General features: G+C 40.8%; 1 protein-coding gene across 2 annotated transcripts in view; it reads right to left on the bottom strand.

Annotated features, from left to right (window-relative positions):
* Positions 1-7,484: 7,484 nt before the first annotated feature.
* Positions 7,485-24,260, bottom strand: part of ATF7IP (activating transcription factor 7 interacting protein) — a 104,840-nt gene continuing 88,064 nt past the window's right edge. Inside the window, exons 10-14 of one of the 2 annotated variants that reach the window (XM_062624167.1) lie at positions 19,122-19,200; positions 15,598-15,765; positions 14,516-14,701; positions 11,599-11,711; positions 7,485-10,188 (exon numbers count right to left, since the gene is read on the bottom strand). In XM_062624167.1, coding sequence (XP_062480151.1) covers positions 9,772-10,188; positions 11,599-11,711; positions 14,516-14,701; positions 15,598-15,765; positions 19,122-19,200 — 963 coding nt within the window. In that variant the 3' untranslated portion in view covers positions 7,485-9,771. The remainder of the gene's footprint in view (positions 10,189-11,598; positions 11,712-14,515; positions 14,702-15,597; positions 15,766-19,121; positions 19,201-24,260) is intronic. The other variant, XM_062624168.1, reaches the window with a different exon arrangement.

The following is a 24,260-nucleotide window of genomic DNA, read 5'->3' as shown; positions in this document are numbered from 1 at the left end:
TGTCCTTTGACTAGGATTCATGGAGACTTTGGTGATCTGAGCCATCATCACAGCTGTTCCTAGAGCAGGAGAGAACTACAATTTGATCAGTTAAAGTGATCTATCTTTAGTAGCAACACAGGACCTGCTTCTAGGGCTGGGCCAAGCCAAGTGGCTGCTTTGGGCAGTGTTGGGCTTATCTCGGTGCTGGGTTGGTGTCTGCCTTTTGTCTGAGCAGTGCCTGTGAGATGTGCTGCAAATTCCTTCTCATTTCGAATGTCTCTAGCAGAGTCAAGGCTGTGTTCTCCATGGAAGATCAGAGTGCCTCTTGCCTACAGAGCATGGTGATCAGTGGCATTTGCAAGATTCCCTTTGTCTTGCCGAAGCAGCGTGCAAGGATCAGGCTGCAGAAGGCAGTGAAGGGATGTGCCTGGTGATTTCTGAAAGCAGACAGATCTTTTGGAAACAAGCACACACATATACACACACACACACACACACTCACTCTCCCCACCCCTGGCTGCAGCGTAGCAGCAGGGAAAGAACTATGTGTGTTGGTGGGATGGATCTCTCACTGATGGATCCAGGTGCTTGCTCAGTGACCTCTCTGTCTGCTTCATCAGCTGTGGAAGTGGAATAGTGGAATGTGATGCTGGCCCTAACAAATGGCCAGGGCTGTACATATTGCTCTTAACTACCTGTGTTTACACTGAGGAGTGTTTTGTGCTAGATGTCATATATGTAATTAAAACAAAATAAACAGCTCTTTCCTCATGGCCTAGATGGTCCAAGCTAAACTGGGCACAGCACTGCCCTGTGTTATGAAGGGGAAGAATAATCAGTGTGAGGTTTTGATCAAACCCCTGGAGTTTAGCTTGTGTGATGGGGGAGTGAGTTAGTTACTGCAGTACAGGTGAGGTTCTAGCCTGAATGGTTGGTTGTCACAGTAGGGCTAAGGGAAGAGGGAGACCAGAAGTTACAGCCGAAGCTTTTGCTGAGGATGAAAAATCCATGCAGGGACTGAAGTGATTTGCTTGCTGGAGCAGGAGATAAGTGTGAGAGGCTGGAGGGAACATCTGTGTCATGTGCAGGGGTAGGAGAGCACTGTGGGAAATGACCAATTGCTGAAGTACTCGCCATAGAGCTGCTTTTTCCTCTGCAGTACAGCTCTTTGTTGTGTAAAATTTGCTGAACAAAATTACTCAGTTGTGGTATGCAGACACACTGTATGCATATGCACTGGTGCATGGGCCACTTGCAGCTGTGCCTCTGCTAGGAGATGGATGAGGCTGGTTGCTTCGTGCCTCTTGTGAGCCACGAGAGGTGGCAGTGCTGCGCCGGTGCTTTCCGCTGGAGGTGACGGGGGAGGAGACAGCCCCAGACACACGATTTAAAATTCTGCGCTCACTTTGCTGCTACCCTGAGGTTCTCTATCAGTGACGGTGTCTCGCTTGCCCACCGCTGGGACCACAGCGACCTTCGCTTCTCTGTGAGCCCTTGCCCGTGTGGCTTGTTTTTGCCACAGGCTCTATGCACAGACCGCCTCCGTGTATTTTGCAATCCCAGCCACCCCACCCTGCCCTGTTCCAGTTGTGTGGAATGAAGGGCAGTGGAGCTCTGGGGTGAGTGGTGTCTCCCTGAGCATGAGCAGCAGCACTCAACCAAGCAGCCCCTACCTCTGTGTTAAGCTCTACGGGTTGTGTTATATGTCCCTTGTGGTGTTTGCTCGGAGCCTGCGGAGGGCAGGCTATTGTTCCTGCTGGTCTGCCATCAAGGGGCGCTCGCTCTCTGTCGGGGTGTTAGTTTTAGGAGCTCTCACTGGGACTCTGTTTGCAGCCCCAGCACCCGAGGGCAGCAGCCTTGATGCTTTTTGGCTAAGCACCAAATATGAGCTAAGGACTTTTTGTGGAGCCCTCAGGTTTTTGCAGCCTTGAGATTTCTTAAACCCCTCTACTGAGGACTGGCAGCCACAGAGCCAATGAGTGGAGCGTGTTGTACCAGGCATTAAGGAGCACGCTTAAAAGGAAGAGTGGAGCTGGGTCAGGAGGGCTGGCAGCAAGCAGAAAACCAGGAATCGGCTGCTTGAGACTGGAAACACAGAGGGGCTAGGATGGCTGTGTGCTACTCGACTGTCAGCCCCAGGCAACCCAGGACCAGTGCCGGCCTCTTCACTCAGTCTTATGTGAAAATACTAATGGAAAAGTGGTGTTTGTTTAAAAGTTGGTTCCCAGGGACCAGGAAGTTGATGATTGATTATGGTTTTGGACAGTGATCCAGGGCACACCTGGATGCTCCCCCCTGCAGGGAGCAGAGGCATGCAGCAGATGTGACATGCCCATTTGTTATGGGACATTGAAATGGGAGCTCTGCCTTTCTCCCTCCTTCAGCTTCCTACCCTGGGGCAGGAGCTCTTTTGTGCTGAAACATGGAGCTGTGGAAAAACAGAGCTCTGCTTTTAAGAGCCCTTGTCTATGAGTAAATGTTTACATCAATGGGACCTTCTGAGCCTTAGGACTCTCATCCATGTGACTGTGGCTATTTTTTTCTTGTGTTTAAGTGTGCTGTTAAAGGTCACTGCATTCCTCTTACTGTGCTGTCCTACGTGTGTCCTTTGTCAGCAGGCCAGTCTGAGCCGATCTGCCAACCACAAGCACAGCAGCTGGTTCTAGCTCCTCTCCCCAGCACAGCAGCATCAAGGACTAGAGGAGAAGGCTTTACGTATGGATGCATGGACCTGCAGGGAGGGCCAGGGAACTGACAACTTTATTTTCAGGCAACTGTATAAAGTTAAAATGTCTCTTTCAGCACCTTACTGCCCTTGGCTATAAACCTGTCTTAAGCATTTAAACTTCAGGCTTTCAGGCTTGGCTGGAGCGGGCCTTACATAGTGGGAGGATGGACTTCGGAGGCGATTGTGATGAACCTGTCTTACAACTATAGAGACCTGCTGTTCAGTCACTGGGACCTGCCTATAGCAAAAATGACGCCTCCCAGCACAACCAGCAGTTCCTCACTTCACTTTATACCAGCCCAAACTGCAACAGTGCTTGAGCACAGTGACTACACTCTATTTTATGATAAAACTAATGGTCTAAGCTCTGTGCAGTGTGTATACTCTCATTTTAAATAGGCAGTTTGAGAAACTTGGGACTTTCAAGTGTGAGTGTGTTCAGGCATCACTTCACAAAAGTATATCATCTTTGGGTCAGTGGCTGGAAGCATGTTTCAGTAAGTGCAAGAAACTAATTATTACCAGCATATATTAATTATATGTCCATGAAGTACAGGCTCAGCACTACCTCAGGGATGGCATGACAAAACTAAGCTTCAAGTACTTTGAGTCCTCTAGAATTTGGCAGCAGAGCTGGGGGCAAGGGGCAGCTTTTCCCATACTGCCTTCTGGTAAAATTGTTTACGGGGGCTCAGCTAAGTTCCACAGCTTATTTCATAGTGTTATATCTGGCTTCTACCCTTGAAAAGCAACAGCTTGGACAGCAGAGGCTTTCTTGATCCCTGCACTAAACCACCCTTTTTATTACCCCCAATTTCATTACCCTTGACTGATGCAATTAGTTCTGTGCACAACAGTCAGCCCCTGGCTTGAGAAGCATGGGCCAGTTGGGTGTGCTGAGACCATTGCTGCAGGCTCACAGCTCTAATCCTTCAGGGTGCTGTGAAAAACTGGAGTCATCATCTCTACTTTGGCCGCAGCCTCTTGCTAAAAGAATGAGCATTTTTACAGGGGGCAAAAACACAGCCCCTTGAGGGGAGAGGAGAGTAGCACCAGCAATTTGGCTTCCATTCCTCTCCCCCCACCAGCGCAACGTCAGCATCCAAGTTCCTCGATTCTATCTATCTGTGCAGGGCACATAGAATCACAGAATGGTTTGGAATAGGTTGGAAGGGACCTCAAAGCTCATCCAGTTCCAACCCCCTGCCATGAGCAGGGACACCTTCCATTAGACCAGGTTGCTCAAAGCCCTGTCCACCCTGGCCTTGAGCACTTCCATAGCCCCTTTGCTTTGCAGAATGGCCTAGAAAGTGACTTTCCAGAAACTATAGCATTGCTTTAATTTCCTCCTTCTCTGGGAAGGCAGAAAGAGCAAGGTCATGCAGTTGCCTTTTTGGAAATGACCCAGAGCCAAACCATTGCTGCCTAACGTTACTTGAGCAAGGTGGCACTGTGTCTGATGACAAAGAGCACACATTGGGCTGTTTTTGAAAGAGCGGTCTTCGGAGGTGTCTGGAACTAAGCACAGATGACTCAAAAGGTTAAAAACCCAGTAGTTGTTTATTTCAAAGTATAAATTTCAGGCTTGTCAGACAAAACCCCACTACAGTTAACACAGACACACACACTCATCTACAGTACATACAAAAATGGGGAGAGCTTGCAACTGCCCAGTTGAATTTGGACATGAAATCAGTCCTGATGTTTTGTTTTTTTTTCTTTTTTTGTATTTGCAAGTCCAGCTGCAAAACAAAAGAAATCAGATTCTGAGTTTCCTAACAAAGGATTTTGCACATTTGACTCCCAATAGCCAATAAATTACTAAAGCTGACCAGGACTCCCCAGACAGCTGTTACCCAGTTATCTAATTTACAGATATAACTTATTAAATTAATACAGCACTTCAAATATATATAAAAATGTGTGTATGTATATCTATATATAAAAGAAGAGAATGCTCAGCCTGCATAATGACAATGAGAAATAAAGATGCATTTTAACAAGTACTTAGGCTGAAAATTCATTCATTTCCTTGCTTTCAGCTATCCTTATTTTTTTCTTTCTCCCCTCAAAAGGTGTTTGGAAGGAAATACAGATTCTGGTAGCAGGGCTGGCTCAGTGTCATTCGAACTCCCCTCCCTCCAGTATTTTCACACAATGGCCACCCCTACCCAAACCAACAAATCAGGAAATAACCCCAATATGTATATTTATTGTATCAAGGTTCTAGTTAAAAAAATCCGGATTTTTTTATTATAAGGTGTTTATAAGAAGGCAGAATCACAGCTTGATTTTGTTTAGTGGTGTAGCAATACTCAAACTGGGGAATAGCTGCTTGGGGAGCAGGAACAGATTTGACCCGTCCCTACATACAATACCAATTCTAATTTGTTGGACATTCAAAGACAAACAGCATAAAAAGTCACTTCAGCTCTTCCTTTGTTACAGTACAAAATGATGCTCGGATCCTAGTACTGGGGCCCAGTTGTGCTCCCACTGAAGGCACAAGGGGCTTTGCTGTCATTTTCAAAGGAAGCAGGGTAAGACCCCTTATCTTTACAGGGAAGACACCATGGGCATTTCCAGCCTTGTGCTAAAAACCTTGGGATGGGTGAGTGTCTGGTCCTTGCGCTCAAGTGATCCAATAGACCCAATGGTGGCACAAATTATTCAAAGGAGCAAAGTTTCAGGCCACCTGCTGTTTTAAGGGCAGCTGGAACTAAATGCAGGCTGAGGGGTACCTGCTTTTGCACCTATGTTTTCCAAAGCTGCCGCTGCAGATGCAGTACCGATGCTGTATCTACAGCCTGCCCCCTTCCTAAGATGCAGTTATTTGAACCCAAGAAAGCTTTTTTTTTTAGACATACACTGGAGTAAAGGAGGCCAGTGAAGCTCTAACTAGGAAGAATGCAGTGGAAAGAAATGGCATTTTGCCATCCGCACTCTACAGAAGGGTTCCTCCCCAACCAAGAACTAAACTAACAACTCAAAATTACTTTCAACCTGGACATCTAGATGGCCTTGTTATCACAGAGAGAAAACCAAGCAAACCAAAACCAAAACAGAAACTAAATGAGGATGGAAGCACAGCTGTAGAATCAGTGCTGCATTTGCTAAAACAAAGGGTACTACATCCAAGGTGGTACTGCTGCAATGTCATGTGCCCAGTGGCAGCAGCAAAACCAAGCTCAGGAGCAACTTTGTATCAGGCTACTGAAAATAAGATGGAAAAACCTGCATGAGGTGCAAAGTAACTAAATCCAACCCTTCCACTTAAAAGCCACAGAGAGATTTTTAGGCATATTTAAAAGTAGGTTATTGGAAACCTCTAGCAATGAACATTTTATGAATGGCCCAGTCTACAAGCATGGTGTTAAAAGACCTGTATGGAACGTTCCTGGATACTTTAGTAATACTTTCAACTAAAGTCTGTTAACTGAAATAAATTATTTCTGGATGTTTGTTGTTAGCAGAAGTTCAGTTTCTCAATGGTTTCATTGTTTCTGGGAGGTAAAGAACAATAAAATAACCAGCCAACCCACAACACAGGGAAAAGTGTCACGAGTTAAGGAACTAGGCAGTACTCGTTCACCAGTGTAAGGGCAAATACTGCACCACCATGACAAAAATTTTGCAGAAGTGGCTCAGTTCATACAATCACAGAATCAACTAGGTTGGAAAAGACCTTTAAAATCATCAAGTTCGTTATTCCAGGACTGCTAAGTCCACCACGACACCATGTCACAAGGGTCTCAGCTGTAAGGTTTGTGAACACTTCCAGTGACAGTGATTCTACCACTGCCCTGGGCAGCCTGTTCCAATGCCTGACTACGGTTTTGGGGAAGAACTTTTTCCCAATATCCAGTCTAAACCCCACCCTGGTGCAGCTTGAGGCCATTTTCTCTTGTCCTATCGCTTGTTACTTGGGAGAAGAGACCAGCCACCTACTTACTGGCTCCATCCTCCTTTCAGGCAGTTGTAGACTGACAAGGTCCCCCTGAGCCTTCTCTTCTCCAGCTGATCCTCATCAGACTTGCGCTCTAGATGCCTCAACAGCTTCACTGCCCTTCTCTGGACCTGCTCCAGCAACTCAGTATCTCACTTCAGGTGAGGGGCCCAGAACTGCACACACTATTCAAGGTGCAGCCTCACCAGTGCCCAGAACAGGGGATGATCACTGTCCTGGCCCTGCTGGCTACACTATTGCTGATAGAGGCCAGGATGCTGTTGGCTCCTTGGCTGCCTGGGCACAAGCTGCACATGTTCAGCTCCATCAAAAGCACCACCAGGTCCTTTTCCAGGAGCAGCTTCCCAGCCGCTCTTCCCCAAGCCTGGGGCGTCGCATGGGGTTGTTGTGACCCAAATGCAGGACCCGGCACTTTGCCTTGTTGAACCTCATACATTTGGCCACTGCTGGGATAAACCAAAAAAGAAGTCAACTGTATTTCGCACACTTAATCTCTCTCTCTCAAAAAAAAAAAAAAATAAATCAAAAATCAACTGCACTCTGCCATATAAACCAGAAATGGATCTACTAAGCCAGAATCTGCTTTTCACCATCAGTTCAGTTGTGAACTACATCTTTAGTAAACAAAGACGAGTCTTCTTTTCTCTAGAGATACAACTCATAAAACCTTCAAACACAATAGCAGACCACCACCTCCATTGGAGGAGAGAGAAAAATTCTAAAACAGGACTCACCCCCCGCCTATCCCAAGCAAGACAAAGCCAAGAACAGTTTGGGCTGGAATCACAAATAAATGAACAGTGTAAATTCTAGGTTTTATTCTAATTTTTATTTTGATTTTCAAACTGTAAAACCTCATTGTATTGATATGGCCAATGGCCCTTTGGTACCACCTCAAAAGCATATTAAAAAATTGTCCAAGGAGGACTTGACAGCCATCAACTGGAAGGAACTGCTCTAACCTCTACTACAGAACTGGCTTTATAATGACCCAACTCTCCATAAGCAGACTAATTGCATTATTAAGTAATCCGTCCTTGAAATACGCAGACAAAACAATTGAACATAGAAAAATTCAAGGCATTGTTGATTATTGGCACCAGTATAACAGGGACAACTCTTACTCAAAGGCAAGGTTACACATCCTTCATACATGAGATTCAGCGTGAACCTTCTCCCATGATACTTCGATTCGGACAGGATTTTTGCTTGCCTAAATCAGTAAAACTGTGATACTTTAAATGCAACATTCCATACAGAGAATATTTGGAACTCACCTGACAGAAGTGACAATCCCAGCTACATGAAGGAGTGCAGTAAAATAGCACAATAACCTACAGTGCTGTTTCTTTTACTGTAAAAGCTTTTGAAGGGAACAGAACACAACCTATAATCTCACAGGATATTCCACCAGCCATGTTTTGGGATTTCATTTTTCCTGCCCTTTATTCAACCTTGCTTTACATGTAAAAACGTTGGGTTTAAGAAAGACAGCACTGAAATGAAAAAATGTCACTTTCTACAGCTTTGCTGTTATTAAAACAGTTTCCCTTCTAAATCCACTGTTTAGCTCTGCTAGGTAGGAATGAGACCGAAAAGTGCCAAAACAGAACTCTTACAGATACTCTTTTGTCCAGGTGCATTACAGTTTGGTTCTCTGAAAAGCAAGTTTTACAAGTCAGTGACAGTGGGACAGATACACCAATTTCTTTTCTTAGTTTAGAAGCATTATGAAAGCATCTATTAACATTTGCAGTTGCTCACTAGCTTTAGGTCAGTGTCCACAATAATTTCTAAACTGCTTTTGGTGTCTTAGCTTTCTGCAGAGGCAGGCAGGTGATGGGACAGAGAAGATGACTGGGAAGCCAACTTCTTAACTTTTTGTACTTTTTCCAAACTGAGTGCAAGCTCCTAGAAGCTTTTATGGTGCTGCACCACAGAGGTTTCTTCTTTGGCTGAACTGCAGCATACAGCTTTCCCAAAAGAACAGGGAAAGGCTCTGGTGGAAAATCCCATCTGTATACTCTAATATTCTTGACAGGACAAAAACAACTACTCAAGAATTAAAGTGAGGAAAGGGTTGAATGATACTGCAGATAAAAACAAATCCAGCATCAGCAGATGTTACACTTTCTCGTCTTTACAGAAATAATAATTACTGCAGGCCAGGGAAATGAGCAGCAGTAATGAAAGGCTAGAAATGTAAAGGAAAAAATAACTCCAAGCAAAAAAAAAAGAACACCACAAGGTATCTGGCTACATTTTATTTCTGAAATTATTCTTTAAGGCACAAAATAAATCTAAAAAATAGGGCTGGATGAATGAGGGGAGAAGTAGAGAAATTATCTGAGCTGGAGAGGTGTAAATGCAGTCTCTACAAATCCAGTTTCAGATCTGACCTGGGAATGCTCCCAGTGTGAGTGGGGAAGATTGTGAAAGCAGAGGAACATTCTTATTTAGGAGAGGTAGGAGGTAGTGGGTTGATTGTTTCTTTTTCCACCACCTCCACATTTACACACATACTGGTTCCCTGGCCAGACTCAAATTCCCTTCCCTCCCCTCAGAGAACTCTTTACAGTTTGTAAAATAAGACCAGACCACTTAGTCTTCCAGTAGAAAAAGTGACACCCTGAACCACCCTTTGAATCACAGCCTGCTCAGAGCGGTGGGCGACAAGAGGCAAATCTCTTCTTGCCCTCATGTTAGTGCCTTGGTAGGTATTACAGATGTGTGTGTTTTGCTTCAGACAAACTGTAATTCATTATTTTGTTCCCACTCTGAAGCAGAATCCCAGGCATGCAGGGCGTCCTTGGGTAAAAGGTAGGTATTTAGGTGGAACAGCTGTCATGGAAGGGAAAATAAAATTTTCAAATGGCCCATGACTTGAGCTATCCAGAAAAACACAGGCTCTCTTGCTGCAGGTGATACTTTTATTTTTCTTTTGGTTCCGAATGCATGTAGTGTACCACACAACTGTCTAAATAATCCTGCAGAGAGAGGACTTAAAAGTGAATTTCATGCAGAGGATCAACCCCCCAAAACTGGGGTAATTCTTGGTAGTAGGACAGGTTTAAAGGCTCCAAAGATCTCTAGCTTAACTGCTCTGGGAAGAGATCACGTCTGTGGACTGGGGGTCACAGAAGGGTCCAAAACGTCCATAGATGTCCTTAGCCCGGACCGCAAAGTAGTACTTGCTGCCAGACACAAACTGTGTAAGAGTGCATGCCATAGGTAGCGGGAGGGCCTTCACTTCCCCAATCTTCTTCCACTGGGAGGGCACAGTGGCACTTGGATCCTCATGGTAGGCATAGAGATGGTAACTGTCCACAGTGGCACAGCTCCGGTCCACCTCCATGACACTCCATGACAGCACAATACCATTCTGGCTCTGTACCCGTGCCAGCTTCAGCTGAGGCTTTTGAGGTGGAGAAGTACTGGCAGCTTCTGGGGGCAGACGCGGTGGCTGTGGTGCCTCTGGGAGCGGGGCAGGATGTACAGGGCGTGGTGGCTCCTAAGAAAGGTAACAGCAATAAGGAAAAGGTTAAAGTCTGCAGTGGTGGAAGGAGACTGATTCACCATCCCCCAGGCAACTGGAAGCAAATGAGCCTGCAGTCACCCAACCAGCACAACTCTTAGTCCTGTGTGTGGAGGCAAGAAAGCAGCAGCAAATGTTGAGAAAGGATGGGACCAAGGATGCCATAAGCTCTTAATATGCACATATAAAACCTCAGCTGTACAGAAGGTCACTGCCACAGTTATTTCCCAATATCCTCTGCTTCTCATCCAAGAGGTGATGGTCTGAACACTCTGCTCTTCTATCAAGGATGAGCAGGCAAGTTCACAACAATTTTGAGCTAATCTACATTTTAGCTACTGTTCCCACATCACCGAAAACACCTCAGGCAGTAAATTAAGCTGACAACACATCAGGCAACAAAGGCAGGCTTTTAGTCACAAAAGGCAGAATGGGTAGTGGTGCCACATGGATTTAATCACTTTCAAGTGATCATAAAAGCTCAGCCTCAGTTTCCATAATATTCTGAAGTAAGGACACAAATGTGGCTTTCCTTTTTTTTTTTTAATTTTGTTTCCCTCCCCAGTCCCCAGTCCCCCAGAAACAGTTCTAGGTCTCTCATTTATGTTAGTTAAGGAATGTGGTTACAGTAGGTACACAGTTTTGTTATTCTTCAAACCAGGGGCCTTTCAGGTTGGGTTTTTGTTGTCTTAAGTGTTCTGTGTGATATTGGCTTGATTTATTCTCATTATTTATACCTGGAGAATACATTAGGTAGAATGACCGAAAAGAACAGAAGAAAGAATAAGTGACTGCATTGCTGGCAATATATTTAAAATTTCATGACATCACAAGCGATGTGACTGCCCAACAGTAAGTATTGCAGGCAATGTATTTATTTTAGTCTCAACAACAAAACATTATGAAATGAACCAGAGTAAATTCTCAAATACTTATGAAAAGGGTTTGAGGTGATGCAGAAGTAATCACTCCCAACAGTGATAAAACTGAAATTTGGGAGTTGGCAACTTTGAGATCTTGCCTGTACCTTGTTCTCCTACCTCAGTTTTGCAAACAGCTGTGCTGAGAATCTGGTCATCCAATTTGTAGCCAAACCATGACAAAACTTTTTAGTGGCAGTTCTCCTGTACCTTAACTCCACAGCAAACAATTCATGCTATTGGTCATCTGGAGAACACTGGGGTAAGCTAACAGACTGCACAGCTTTTACCAGTCTTGGCAGAAGTTGCTGCAGGTGATAGGATCATGCTATGCACATGAGCTGGCTGCAATGTGTCTACAAAGCATTTCACTATCCTGCAGTTCACACTAAGAAGCAATCTGGAAGACATTAATGCAGAAAAAAGCCTATAAATTGCATTAAGTAATTTCAAAAGGACTACTCACAGCATGCACTTGTGGGGGCCGATGATGCACTGTAAGCTGAGGTGTTCCAGATCCAAGAGCTAGTCCATTGTTCACAACATATGCAGTTGTTTGAGGCATTCGTACTGTCATACCTATAAGCACAGTGAGTATCTTGAGTATTCAACACTTAAAATCAGCTAAACAGAACAATGGGAGACCAACTCCTTGGTTTAGTTGGATGACACCAAATTTCAAACTGACACACTCTCCTCAAACTGCCAGCAGACTGATGAAGTACTGCACAGCAACAGAATCACCTTCCATCCCCTAAAGCTGTAAATGAAAGAGAGCAAGTGCTATGTTTGCAGAGGGGACAGAATGCAATTGTGCAAACTTCTGTAGGATAAACAGCCACCAATTTCTCATCTATGAGAATTCAATCAGACAGATACACTGTTTTAGCATGACTGTTGTTCTATCTCAGGGAATTACAATTACCTGGAGAAAGATGGCCAGAAATGCCTTAAGATATAAAGTACAAATTTTACCATTATTTCTAGACAGGCATACTACTTAATTGATGTAGAAATACAAAACTATGAATTGCCAATCACTTTGGATGAGTTCTCACGATTATTCTGTCAAAGACACAGCACAGAGCTCTTAACTCCTGAAACATCTGCTACTGACAAAAAAAGACGTCTTCAATGATAATATAAACCAGTACACACCAGTAGCAGCATTTCTGAAAGCTGTATAACAAAGACAGTGAAAAATGTAGAATGGACTAGAAGATAAAAATTTAGGACAGCTAAAAGGGTTCAAGACATACATATGATTGTCTTGTTACCAGTATGTGAAACCTCTCTAACTGGCATGCCAGTATGAAGCCTTGAAATAATCTGTATACTAACTAGTCTCTCACCTACTCAGGTTAACCACCTGGCTTTCTTGCCCTGAGGTTCAGAGAACACACAGTGCTATGCAAGAACAGCCATATTCTTGTGTCTTCTGTGGCTTGTCAGACAATAGCACTGTGTAAGACACAGAAATACTCTTCAATGGAGTAACAGAACTGCCTATAACCATATCAGAGAAAAGTCCAGGTTTGTAGGAACCTCTGGAGATGACCATGCCCAACTTTCTGTTGAAAGAATGATTTTACATTAGGTAATTCAAGGTCCGGTCAAGGTGAATCTTACTTACATTCACTCAAACCTGCCTTAATTTCTGAGATTTCTAAGCAGACAACTGCAGGACAAGCATTCATTGTGTCACTGGACCATCAGGTCAGAAGCATATTACACAAGATCTTGTTGGATGACCTTGACTGAAAAACATGAATACCTAACCTCATTGAATTCTCCTAGATAAGGCCTTAAAATAGCACATTACCTATTTTATGTTCTTCAACAACATATTAATTATCTTACATGTGTAACGCTAAAGGTATTCTGGAGATACTAATACGAGTGATGTTGATTTAGTCATAATAGCTGCTCTAAAATTAGCAGTAGATTCTGACAACACCATGTATTTTGGCACAGAAGAAGAAAATACTATTAAAATTAATTAATATAAGTGAATGCACAGTTAAGGACTCAAAACTCATTCCTAACAAGTAGATCACATGTGTCTAACTTGCAACTAAGGGTAATGATAAAGAAAATGAAGTGTGGGCTGAGGCTACCTTGCCTTTTAACAGAAGATGCAGACATGCCCCTCAGAAGACAGGGCTGGTCAGAAGAACCTGAACTCAAATGCACCTGGCACAAGAGCATAAGTTTAAAAAAATATCAGCAAGTACTCTGACAAGAACCGCAATTTCCTTACACCCTGACATGTCACAGCTTAACAACTGTTAGCTCAACTTCTGTTGAGCACACCTGATTTTTCAGTCTATGGCAATGCAGCTGAGCCCAATCATAAAAGACACTTAGAATTAAATTGCTACAAACATACATGGATATTCTCCTTTCCAGAAACTGTAGTTTCAGAACAACTGATTGACTATTTCTGCACAAGCCTACATAGGTACAGTCTTACGTCGCTCAAGCCCATAGTGTTCTGATTCTGGCTTATACAAATTATGTCTGAAAAATCACTACCTGGATGTCACAAAAGTAGGCTCATACTCAGTGTACTAAAACAGGGAAAATTATATTTAACATGAACGTGTTAAAATAATCATAGTCTAGAAGCTGTGGGGAGCTGAAAAAAAGGCAGTTAAGACCTAACAGTTTGTAACACAGTAGAGACAATCATTCAACTTTAAGGTCTTTATTTATATACCACTCAGCTCAGAAAATCAGTTTCCTGCTATGGGAAGATACCAGTTACATGTTTGCAAAGTCAAGATGAACTTGCTGACATCTCTGGTCAAGGAAATTCAAGCAAGGATCAATTTCTGATACATTTGGTGAGGAATTTAATCTGTCCAGGCCTAGAGAAAATAAGAAAATTTGCTGGGCACAAGACAGATTTCTAAAGCACTACATCAGAATGCCTGATACAAATGTAACTTTTAGACAGGAAAATGGGCATGATTTACTATATACTTACATGTTTTGGTCTTATAGTGGTGCTCATCACTTTACCTTCTGCTACCTTGTAAAGCATTAGGCATGTCATTCAGAGATACTTAATTGGCAAAGGTAGAGCCCAAGATTACTTAAATCTTGTTTTTCCTCATTCACACAGCTGCAGGAGGAATGATTTCTTCATAGCCTGAGATTTTCTCAAGCCTGTAAACTGGGAAAAAACCCTAACCTCTATAATTTGGGCTAATATTGTAAAAAAAAAAACCCAAAACAAACCAACAAAAAAACAACCCCCCCAAAACCCCTAACCCAAACCCAACAACAAACCAGAAACAAAAAACCAAATCCCACATCCATCAGGTAGAACATATCAAGCTGTGTTGGGCAAAAACGTGTATGGAAGAAGGCATCCCTACCTCCAGTCTGTGGGTTGACTGGCCTTAAACTTGGGCTTGACATTATAGCTCCTCTTACAGGATTCTGAGCTGGCGGTGCAGGAAGAGTGGTATAGACCACCTGATGGTTTGCAGGGGCTCTTGGTATAGGAAGCTTTGCAGCAGTTTGAGTCAGTGACCGATGAGTTATGTTCACTGTTGTCGGAACTGGAAAAAGACAGAAAGACCACAACCTACAATGGAATTCCATGACATTAAGGTGATACACCTATTCCAGGGCACACACCTCCTTTGGAAAACTGACTCATCTGAGCTATGCAAAATAAAAACTCTCTCTGTGGAATTCTATCCGCTTTTGATAATGCAAGAAGAGGGAAAACAGCCTAAACAAACAGTAATTTTCATCTGAAATAATAATGCCAATATATATACAAATTCCAGACAGAAAAATAACACCCACCCCTCCCCCCCCACCAAAAAAAACCACCAAAGGGTCCTGAATGTAAGACAATTCCAATGCCAACCGATCTTCAACAACCATCTACAGAAAAAAAAAAAAAATAAAAAGAGGATCTATGTTTATGTTAGAAAAAAAAAAGGGGGGGGGGGGGGGCGTGGGGGGAATTACACTGCAAAATTACATTTAACTATGAATGGAATTTCAGTGTTAGTCTTGCCATTCACTCTGCCAAAAGGATTAACTGCCAAATGCAGGTGGAAGATCTAGGACAGATGTTGCTAGTGGGTTTTTCCCTCCCATTACTTCAATAATGCAACTGCTACAGGTTTCTTCTCCTTCACTTTTACAAACAACAGTATATTTAATAATTTCCATAACTGCCCTTTGCAAGATTTCTTCCTCTCCATGCAATTAAATTTGATCCTGAATGCTTTCCAAACCAACAGGACTTCATCAACCAACTTTACTTCATCAGTTTAAAAAAACAAAAGTTATGGTAAACTGACTAGAATGAAAGACTAAAACATGATTTAAACATTCTGAATATTCACCTGAAAACGTAAGCAGAAAGTAGAACACACAACAGTCTAGTTTAAGAAGAAAAGTGTCACTGCATTCGTATAATGGTGTAAAATGAAGTTACCTGTAGGTAACACATGTATGGTGGTCTGGGAAGGTCCACTCGTTGGTACTCCTGTCTGCTGCACAGGGTTTGGCTGTGAAGGCTGTAAAGGCTGCAACGGTCGAGCCACAGGCTGGGTGGATATGCTCAATCCTGTAACAGGTGTCTGCTTCTGCTTCTTGCCATCTGCTTTGAAAAACAAAGAAATTATAGAGGATAGCAAACACAAGTTAGAACATCACGGAGATTTAAAATCTCTCCTCCCCCCTCATTTACAGTTTAGCAAGGATACTTCCTAGAACGACACTGCTTTGATCATTTTGTTACGCAAACTGCAAAATTCATTCAATTCCTCTCACTTCCATCATCTCAATCTCTCCCCCCCCTCCATGTTTCATTCTATCTTCATGAAGCCTGTGTATTTCAGCATAATGAAAACTGAATTCAGTGGCAAAGTCTTTAGAAGTTTCTATTTAAAAAGAGAATAGCCTAAAACCTTTAAAAGGCATAAACACTGCTGTACTCAGTTTGTTTTTGTTTTTTTTTAAAATAACTCCCTAAATAAGGCTTATCTACCTTTGATGCTTACATCCTTTTGTATTTGCTGACTTTTTCCTTTGTTCAAGCCCTTTGTGTTGCTGTTTTGAATTTTCATGCTCTTTTATTAATATAGGGGAATCTCACACTGACACTGCTCCTCAACATGACAGTGACTTATGAGAAATGACAAATAGCATCTGTATCTGTAGTTTACTACAGCAATATTTTTTCCTGCTCTAGTTTATTTGTGGCAACAAAAATTTTCAAGTGCAAGTCAGTATGTAATCACACCTGTGCACAAGCTGAATAAAGAATTAACAAGCTTTTGCCCGCATATTTCAGATAGATTACAGTATTAGAGGGAAGTGAAAGCACCATGAAAAACAAAAATCACAATATAAGAAAGTAGCTTTTAAGGGCGTAATTCAAAACTAGATTTGCCCTAATAATATTGTACATGCAGCAGCCACTAATTTAGCGAAAATCTGCACAATTTGAAAGCAAGGAATTTATTAATATGTATTTTATGCTTGAGAAAACATATCAACAGTATATTGAAGAACACATCTAGAAATTATCAATTATGTATCTGATTTCAAATTAGGAACAGGGTCAATGGCAGTGTAGCTCAAAATGTTGGGGTTTTTCTATCAGTTGGAGATCATATTTATGGTCTCATGAAGCTGTCTTTAACACCAGCTACTAAAAGGTTGAAGTAGAAGTACCCTTCAGAAACTGCTATATGATAAATACAATTCAAGACCTCAAAAATAAAATGTAATATAAATTGCAGACCATACTCTCTTTCTGTAGACTGAACAGCTGAGCTACTTCACTAAAGCCATTTGATGAAAATATCTTATTTTCTTTTTTTCAAAGTCTATAAAAGGAGCAGTAAAGGGATGCTCATTTTGAAAACAGAAGGTGAGATATTTCCTGCTCTTTCATCAAGTAACAGGTGCTGTGATTAGATCAAGCTTCTTTTATTTTCCATGACTATGAAAGATAACCCACTCTTCAGAAAATTACTTGACTCTAAAGAGACTCCTACTGAGATGCTGTTTACTTTGAATATTCACAAACTCATGCACATTTCAACTGCCATTGAATAATTTAAGTGAATATGAAGATATTAATTGCTGATCCTATTGAAAACTTCAGTGGAAAAAGGAAAGGATGGGAAGTAGATTACATGAATAAGTTTAGAAATGTACCACTGTTAGAATTTATTCTCAACCCAAATCTTCAGCAATTTCAGCCAACAAGGACATACATCATAGTTGTATACTACCAAAATAGTGTAACTTTGTTCCTCAGTTGTGCCTAGAGAGATGTGAAGGGAAGCACGTAACAGATATCTCTCCAGGTATTAACATCTATTTAAATACCTTTAGCAAGTGACAGAATTTGGTTTACTTAGTATGTGGGTGACAGTGCTTTAAACAAAATAAGCAGGATCTGAGTGCTCCCCAGAACACTGTATGTTGCTCTTCTATGTGAATTAGCACTGAACTGATATCCCAGTATACTGTAGCAAACATCATAATGCTGGTGGTGCTTTCTATCCTGAGGTGCTGTCCCAATGAACCTAGAACAAAATAAAACTTGCCCCCCACTTTCTGTAAACAAAATGCAGTGGAAAAAATATTTAGCCAAAGGTATATACATGCATGTGATTGTGCAAAAGCTGTCAGAAGTGTACTCTTCCTCTTTGCAACCCGAATGTTATCAAAACATGTGAATTATTTCCTGAAAAACTTGGTCAAAACCCCAGAGATGTGTTTTCACTGCATGGTGAAACTCAAGCTTTTATTGGGGTTTTAGTCCATACATTTCAACTGACTCTTCACAAAGTCTAAACATAAACTAGTCTACAAGGCTGCAGACTACAGCGAGAGACTGGCCTCTGCTTTGCAGTGAAGAGAGATATACCATCCTGAAATTACCCCACTAACCTTTCTCCCTAATGAAGGACACTCAGAAGAGATGACAGTGGTAAAAACTTGATTCTCTGTTTTTCTGACACTAAGCTAAGCAATTCACAGATTCACCAAAATCCTTGCTGGAAAGGACTTCTGTTGGCCATGGTCAATCATCTTTGTGACTATCCTCCAAGTAGTTGTAGGCTACTATTACACTGTCTCTCAGATTGTTCTCTGCCAGACATGCTATGCTCTGTTGATCTCTTCTCTAGGGCACCACCATCCTGACACCATGTCTCTCAGACTGCTCTCTGCCAGACATGCTATGCTCTGTTGATCTCTTCTCTAGGGCACCACCATTCTGATGTTTACACTACATTTCTTCCTCACTGAAAGAAATGCTACTATGTGCTAATATGATTTTCTACATTTATATAATACAAATACAGAGCAGATCATGCTATTAAGGAAGTACATGCAGAAGCTGATCACATTAGCTAAAGAGATAGCTACCAAAGTTGTCTAGAGGAATCAAAATTATTGGTGACTGGACTTCAGAACAAAAGCTCAGGGGCATGTATTTAGAGACCATTCAGAACTATTTTATTAACATTTTTTTTCAGCTGCCCTGATCCCTTCTCTGAAATACTAGTGCCATTATAAGCACACATGCCCTCAGTTCTGCAAGACTTACAAGAAAAAAAAAAGTGTTCTTTTCAAAGAGGAAATGCATCCAAACTGCCAAAGATTGTAAAAACACAACTATATTTAGTCAGATTTAAATGAGAACACAGTAAACTGAAATGTATCTATGAGAATTCACCAAAATATGATAAAGAATCATAGGCAGCAACAATGCTTAAACTAAGGTAAAAGTAAAAATTTTAAACTGTTCTACAGTAAGTAAATTCCTTTTATTTAATGCCTATCAGAATTCTTTAACAACAGTCCTGTTTAACTGAAACACCAATGAATAAAATACACGAAACAGAAACAAAGGTCTATCCCTTTCTGTCATCCATGGGATGAAATAATACTTGTAGGTTGATCACCTCTGCATCTAGCAAACTATTTTTCACCTACCTTGAGAAGAGCCATCATCCTCTTCATCCAGTGTAAGATCAATGACAGCTCCTGAATCACTTCCTGTGACCTTTCCGCTCTGAAAGACAAAACTCCTTCATTTTGCAAAAGCAAATCCAGGGAACACAGGTGGAAAAGGGGTATGAATTGAACATTCAGAAGGAGAGATCTCAGAATTTTACACTCAATTAGAAAGGAACTGATGAAATAAGCAGAAGGAGGAAATTTCAGACAAATTTTCCATGACTTGAAAAACAGACAATAACCAAATGACTGTACTGTGATACCAAATACTGAAGTACTGTTAGCTTTGTAAGGAGTTAAAAAACCCTGATGACTAGCAGCATATTGTTACTTTACAGATAAATAAATAACAATTTGGTGTTACAAAGTGTCTTTCAATTATAACTGTTAACATTTTAATCCGGTTTGTGCTTTCCTCTACAGCAGTACAACCTTTTGACAGAAGAGTCACCAGAACAATGACAGCTTCATCCAATGTGCCTATGAAGAAACTGACTTCACAGTAAGAAAAAAGGAAAGCCTCATTGGAACCTGTATGCTTATAAAATGCCACCAAATGCCATCAGAAAACTCTAACTGTATTCAGCTTTTTATTTTGTTATTGTATTTTCATCCATTGTCACAAATTTTATTAATCTACGCATGAAGCCATTTATAACCACCTCTTTAGAGAATAAAGGGACCTTTTAAGCTATTGTGAAGGCTGTTATACCACACCACACCCCCACCCACCACCCCTCTGGACCATCAAGCAAAATTTATCTTCTGAATAATTGTTGTCCCCTGGCCGTTCAGACCGGAGTCCAGGTTTTTAAATATGCTTTCTAGAGAAAAAAAACTTGAATTATGTCAATTTCTAGTTCCCTAAACTTGCTGCAAAATTTAGGGATTTTTCTGTTGGTTTGTTTTGTAGAAGAGATGATCATTTATTGTTGGACTGAACTGCTCCTGATTTATGGATTAGAGTAAACCAGATTCCTTAGGACAGGAAAAGAGTTTGGAAAGCAACATAATTATCAAAATCTCTGAACAATTAACATGGAAAAAAGCATGCCCCACATGGCCTGTACAAATACCAACATGATAAATACTAGGAAGATTAGAGATTTTTCTTTGCAGTCAGATAGGGACAGATGAAAAACCCCTAAGCATTGAGATTATCTGCTCTATGACCTTTCATTTGGGTAAAACTAAGCCTTTAAGGAGATCCTAAAGACAATTCTCACACAAGCAAAGCTTTGAGAAGAGGGAAAAGAGGTACTGTATGATAACTAAATGCAAACAAAATCTGTGTTCAAATTTGGAGTCACCGAATTTGGAGTGCCTGACATGACTCTCCATTATGCATTATTAAAACCCCATTTCTTCTTAAGTTTTGATGCTGCCACTGATGAAATTTTGCTAAGAACCTACAGGATACACAATTTGAATAAGAAATACCTAACTTTTCATGTTCACAGGCAATAAACCCTCTATAGGGACTCTACTATACATAGAGAAACATCTTTCAGATTTATTAACCATGGAACTCTTCTGTCAAGTGATTTCTATTTAAAAGAACAGAGCTTCAGTTTTCTTAGTATGATGAGCTGATCTACCCACTTGAAGCTTAAGATAAAAGGCACAGTCAAATAATCAATGATTGCTTGATTAGTACAAAGTCAAGAGGAATTTCATTCCAACTTGATAATCTTCGCCGTCAGTGGTGTGTATTTTGAACTATGACCCTCTGCCAGGAGAACACAGACTGAAAAACGGAGGGAGATTTAGAAGGACCTACAAATGGAACCATTTGGAATCAGTCCTGCCAAAACCAAGTAACACTCTGTGATCAACCCATCAAAAAAATAAAACCACCCCTTTTTGTGTATCATGACTATTTTACTGGGGAACTCTCTTGGGGAAATTTTTGTTACAAGGACTTGAGAAAAATCCAGTTTGTAACAGAGGTATGTCTGAGGAAAGGCTAGAGAGAAACAACTGCTACTACTTCTGTAAAAAGAAGGGAATGGGATTCTGAGGAGACAGCCATGTCACACACCAGGAGATTCAGATGTGCTGCTTTAAGCAAAATTAGAATCCACCTAAAGAAGGCTTGCAGCACTAATGAAGGCAAAAGGAAGCCTGACATTGGACCTTCCGTCATGTATGAGCAACATTAATATTTATGTCAAAAACTAAAAAAAAAAAAAAAAAAAAGGCAACTCTTTCAGCTCCTAATATTAGATTTCAGCAAGCATTTAGGCAGAAAAAATAATGCAGAAAAGCAAAGGCAAGCCATTCTGCTCTGCTGTCAGTTTTCAGCTTTCTCAGAACACAGGAAGCCAAGAACCTGAATCTGTTTCAGCTGATCTCTGCAGAAGAGCAAGATGATGCAATCATAACACCTTTTCATCAGCACAGTCACACTAGTGAAATAATTAAAACCATTTAATGAGAATGCAAAACATATGCCAGGTGCTTTAGTCCACAAATTGCCTAGCAAGCCTGAACAGAAGGTTCAGTCACCTTAGAATATCAAAAAAGATGGAACAGAAACATAACAACCACAGTAACACAGAGTGATCTCTCTCTATGTAAAGATCATAGTTACAGAAAACCCTCAAACCAAACAAAACCACAACCACCCAAACCAGTTTCGTTTGGCAGAACTAGAGCACCAGTCTGCAAACAAACCAGAAGTGGCACTTCAATATGATTGTTTACAACAGCATTTTGGTAGTTTCTAGTAATCAAACAGAAAAAAGTTTACATTGAGATTTAAAAGAAATGTAAACTAACAAACTTTTTTTTATCCTTCTTAACAGCCCACATATCAACATATATGCCTTTAGCTCCAAGTAAGTAGAAATCCTCCAAGATACTATCATGCATGATGCCATTTTGGACCTGTTTCATCCATAGCTGATGAGCTAAATTTCTACAACCTGGAAGTAGCAGTATCATGAACTGAACTACTCTGGTAACCACAACTGCAGCTGAGCTGCCTTATTTTAAATATTTCTCTGCTGTCACATAGCAGCCAGGAGTATAACAATCCTAGCACAAAACAATGCAACAAAAAAATTAAATTAAAAATTAAAACTAACAAATTCTGCTATGAAATGTCACAGTTTTAAGGATAAACATGAAAAAAATTAGGAAGAAAGCAAGGAAAAAAACCCAAGACTTCATCTTTCCCTGAGAATTTTAATACACCCACATCTTTATTCTTCATCTGGTCAGTGAAATTCCATTTGCAATTAAGATACAACTGAACATTTTATACTGAAGTACAATGTAGATCCAGCCAAGGAAGATGCATGCAGTTCAGAATTGAAAGGTGAAACACAAGGTGATGGGGGAAGAGGACTATAAGGTATGATTAAGAACAAAAATAAAGGAGAAAAAAGGGAGCAGGAGGGAAAAAGGGAGCAGGGGAAAAGAGAACTACAAGCCAAGCATCAGCTGAGCATGCATCACCACAAGTACAGATGTATGGTGCACGTGTACTGTAATGCTACCCTGCTGTTCTCAGAGTTGCACATTTCTCCTGAAACATCCAGCCAAGCAGAAGGCACTTCACATTTACAATCTTGATCTGTTTTGAAGAGTGTGCTCATTAAAGAAAATCTTGGCAAATAGCAGGCACTCTGCTACAGCTTTTTCAGTCTGCAAAGTCACGTCTGCATTTACCAATAAATAACTCCCCCTGGGCTGTGCTTGCGTGCCAAATGCCTCAGGCAAGCATGAAGCAGCAGAATTCTAATGCCAAGCACATAGTTTGTGAATGCAGCAACGGAAAGACCCTATAAGAGGGGCAAAACCAAAACATTAAATCTTCATCTCTTTCAAACATCTGAGTGAAACCTTCTAAGTCCTGAAACAGAGCCTAAGTCATAACCTGTTCTACACTCCACTTAATCAGTTAAACATAAACGGCTTTATAGTGCATACGAAAGATAAAATACTGAAAAGTATGTGTAAAATGAATGCAATTATTCAAATTTTTGCATTTCTCTCACTTAAATTTGTATTGGAAATTGGTATTTCTAAGTCTACTAGCTACAAAATGTTTGCTGAAAAGTTATCTGAAAAGTACTGATTCTTCTTCTAACAGTTTAAAATCTTTTTTTTTTTTTTTCCATCTTGACAACTACTAGAAACAGACTTTGCTTTCACTTCTTACATATTCATATTACAGTAATTACACTTCAGGGATTTCAATTAAAGATTGGTAAAAACGACCTATATTCAGAATTTCATGCGTTTTCCACTGTATATACTATGACAATATAACATCTGCTTTCTTCGAATCCCATCCACTGAAGTATTTTTAACAAATAAAGTACTGACAAACAGATGTACTGACAAAAAAGATAAACTTATGGGGAAAAGTGCTAGGAAAAGGCAGCAATAGTACAGATTTCCTTGAAGAGGAAAAGAATTACACAGTGACTTTTTAGAACCAATGCCATATGGATATTTTAGAAATTTTTAAAACAAATAATATTCTTAAAAGTAATAAAAATCCTGGAACTTGTTAACAATGAAAAAATACGGTGAACAGGGTCACCCAAATTTGGAATCACATTTAAGACATGTAATAAACCCAATGTAAATGCTCTGTAATTAATAACTTCCTTTTGGAAGACTGCTGCTATAACCCAGATGTCATTGACCACATTATCTAATAATTAACCTATGCAAGTCAACAGTAACTTTATCGGGAGAAATCAGAAAGGAATCAGTCCTGCAATAAAATGAAGGATTGAAGAACTCTGCTGTTGAAATAATTCAGAAGCAGTTTCCTCATCTGCCTCTGGAAAAGCAGGGGCATTGAGACAGGCTATTATATTTTTATGTTTTTCCACATGCTGAGACCATTTCACAGAGATGTAAAATACACTGTAGTGGAAGAGTATCACCTTAACTTTGCTATCCAGCAACTTTTTCAGACCAGCACTGATGCAAATCAGGTTGATTCATCAATTTGTAAGTTTGAAAAGAGAGTGCAAAAGAAAAAAAAGAGATGGGGGTGGAGGGAAAAAAAAGCCATTCCAATTCCATGAGGACAACAAATACAACAAAGGAGACTGAATTTACAGGCCAAAGCACGTATGGTAGACCCAAAGT

This window comes from Pezoporus occidentalis, unplaced genomic scaffold, assembly GCF_034315485.1.
Source record: "Pezoporus occidentalis ecotype Australia unplaced genomic scaffold, CSIRO_AGI_Poc_V1 ctg263, whole genome shotgun sequence".
NCBI classification, from domain to species: domain Eukaryota; kingdom Metazoa; phylum Chordata; class Aves; order Psittaciformes; family Psittacidae; genus Pezoporus; species Pezoporus occidentalis.
Note: the sequence above shows the minus strand (reverse complement) of the source record. Positions and strands in the feature narration are given on the sequence as shown.